Source organism: Annulohypoxylon maeteangense, assembly GCF_022496945.1.
Source record: "Annulohypoxylon maeteangense strain CBS 123835 unplaced genomic scaffold GGS22scaffold_18, whole genome shotgun sequence".
NCBI classification, from domain to species: Eukaryota; Fungi; Ascomycota; class Sordariomycetes; order Xylariales; family Hypoxylaceae; genus Annulohypoxylon; species Annulohypoxylon maeteangense.
In genome coordinates this window covers 353,966-356,607 of record NW_025953265.1, presented here as the reverse complement: position 1 = coordinate 356,607, position 2,642 = coordinate 353,966, and the positions used below count along the sequence as shown (strand labels likewise).

Below are 2,642 nucleotides of genomic sequence, written 5' to 3'. Positions count from 1 at the left end.
TCCGCAGTCGCAGTCGCAGCCGCAGCCGCAGTAGCAGTAACGGTAGCAGCAGTTTAAGGCCATAGGGCAGTAGGGCAATAGGCAGACGCAAAGATATTCTCCTATTATCGTCACCGTTATTACCGTTATTACACATTATTCCCCCACTGCTGCTACTCCTCCCACGGCGGCGAGAAAAGCAGATTCGATTCTATCGTTGGTCGAACTTGGCAACTTGACCAATCCGACGATACAGCTTCTCCTCTCGTCTCAATCGCGAACGTGGGTCTGGGTCTACGGAGGGTAAGTGCCAGTTTATTTATATCCATATCCGTACTATCCATATTGAAATACCCCGATAATTTATTATGTGTGAGGAATAAGAGATTGGAGTATATGGGCAATACCACCTTGGCTTGTTTAAGTCATAAAGGCCCAGACCTTCAGGTCCGTTCATGTAACCACATACCTACCTACTCTCTCTCTTTTTTAATGCCAGACGTTTACATACAACGTTCATACAACGTTTACAATGTTGATGTTGGTCCTCGATCCTTGCAACTAACAACGACAACATCATTGTTCACCATTCTGGAACTAGTCTAACTAGTCCGCCCGGTCTTTACGATCCCGTTGGTGTTTGTTTCGTCATTTTTGGTCCCGTGCTAATAATCCCTGGCATTTTCCAGAAGATAAATATCACTCATTAACCCGTTGCCCGTTAATCACCCCATTCTTAAGCCTCGATTCCCGGTCCACCTGAGCACCATTATGACTCTTCAACCAGCAGCTTCCATAAAAGCTAGCAGGGAGAAGGATTCTTCTCCTGAAACAGGTGGGAAGAGTCATATCACCACCGGTAGCTCCACATCAACAATCACAGAACCCAACGAGAAGGAGATGGAACACGATTCAACCAAAGTCGATGCAAAATCAAAGAAGCGCAGTCTGTTTGGTTTTGGAAAGAAGAAGGTCGACCCTAAGTCTGTCAACAAATCTCCCTCCAGATCTGCATCAGGCGTATCGAATCCTCCGGCAATAATAAGAGATGTCCCTCAAACATCATCGAAACGGTCGACAACCGGCTCGCCAATTCAAGCCGGTAGCCCGAATATGACACCATCTTCACCTAGCCGAGGTCTCTATTCGTCGTCCCCACGATTAAGTTCGCCTGCTGGCTCTCAAATATTCGAACGAGACGTTCAAGAGAGCTCTGTCATCATACCTAATTCACCCGCAATTCCATCTCACATACAAACCGAAAACTACATCCCTCCCGTCCTCGACGCCTCTTCCGAAGCCATCACGGATAACCATCTTAACCCCGATTCCGTCGAAATTGTCACTCATAATGCGCATCAACCCGCAAGTGTGACAGTGACCGGTGCCTCCGCATTCGAGACCTCGTCTAATTCATGGGCCGAGGACCTGGCCGCTTTCTCCGACAAGGAGGAATCTGCCTCAAACTACGGTTCTCTCGACTCCGCCGACGTTAGGCGTCTAAGCTTCATATCATTTGCAGATGTCGTCCAGGCAGAACAAGTGCCGCCGAACAGCAGTCGGGACTCGATGCACCTAGCCGGCCTAACCTCCATCGGATCGAGGGGAGTCAACCGATCGCCGTCACCGATAAGATCACCTGTATCCTCGCAAGGACCGGAAACGTCGCCGCCGAATAGCATTTCCGGATCTATCAAGGGACTTAGCATGTCGCCTATAAGGAAACCTCTCGGGAGCCCGACTTCAGCCGAACACAGCCTCTCCGTCAACGGCGATCTCAACATCGAGACCATGTCCCAGGCCCTGAGACGTACTGCTAGCACCGACCTCAGCGTTGCCCGGAGTCATCCCGTCAGCCCGATCGAGGGTCCCTCGCGTTAAACCGAACGGAAAATACTTATCTACCCATTCACTTGAGTGGTGGGACTGAGAAATTGCGACATATTTAAGGGGTGTGTTTCTTCTATTCCCCGACATTTTTGGGCAGGCGTGGCTTTGAGTTTTTATGCCTTCGAATGTTTTTTGGAACTGCGATTAACTCATGGATACCGTTTGACACTTTTTTTAAACGCTCTGATTTTTTTGTTCTTTGCTGTTTTGGGGGAAGGGTCGAGGGAGAAACACACAACTGAGAGTTTGGGCACATGGAGTTGGTAGATATGCGGTTTAGGGATGGGTATGCTTTATCCTGTTGTTCTGCTTGGCCTTTTTTAAGTCTTCTTCGATGCTTGGTTGAGTGGTACTCTTTCGAACGATGATGTTGTATGGGTGATGGATCGATGGAAGGGTGCTGGTGATGAGGGAGTGGAGGAAATACCATTCTTGATGACGTTATTTTGATCGCTGCTTTGCTAGCATGCTAGCAACTTTTTTTCTCCCTGCTGCTGTTGCTAGGTCGTTAGGGATGGGAATGCGGCGGGGCGGGCTTTTTGTTTTTACGGGGGTTTATTGATTCTGGGCTGATGAAAGAGGTGACAGTGATGGTGATGATGACGACGGCAAGGCTTTGGGTGGAAGTCAGGCCGTTGTGCTTTTTTTTATATCCCGGCTTTTATATCCCCCTCCCCATCGAGCAATGATTCGGCTGAAGCAGGAAGAGGCGGGTCGATGAGTTGTACACAGATCAGATAGGATGCCTCGTTCCAGGCTTTCTTGTGCAAGCT

The 2,642-nt window shown here is 48.9% G+C and overlaps 1 protein-coding gene across 1 annotated transcript; it reads left to right on the top strand.

Annotated features, from left to right (window-relative positions):
• The first annotated feature begins 536 nt into the window (after positions 1–536).
• GGS22DRAFT_55544 (uncharacterized protein) lies at positions 537–1,901 on the top strand. The gene has a single exon (XM_047967411.1). It carries the CDS (start codon positions 751–753, stop codon positions 1,858–1,860), a length of 1,110 nt encoding a protein of 369 aa, XP_047815564.1. The 5' UTR covers positions 537–750; the 3' UTR covers positions 1,861–1,901.
• Positions 1,902–2,642: the final 741 nt, after the last annotated feature.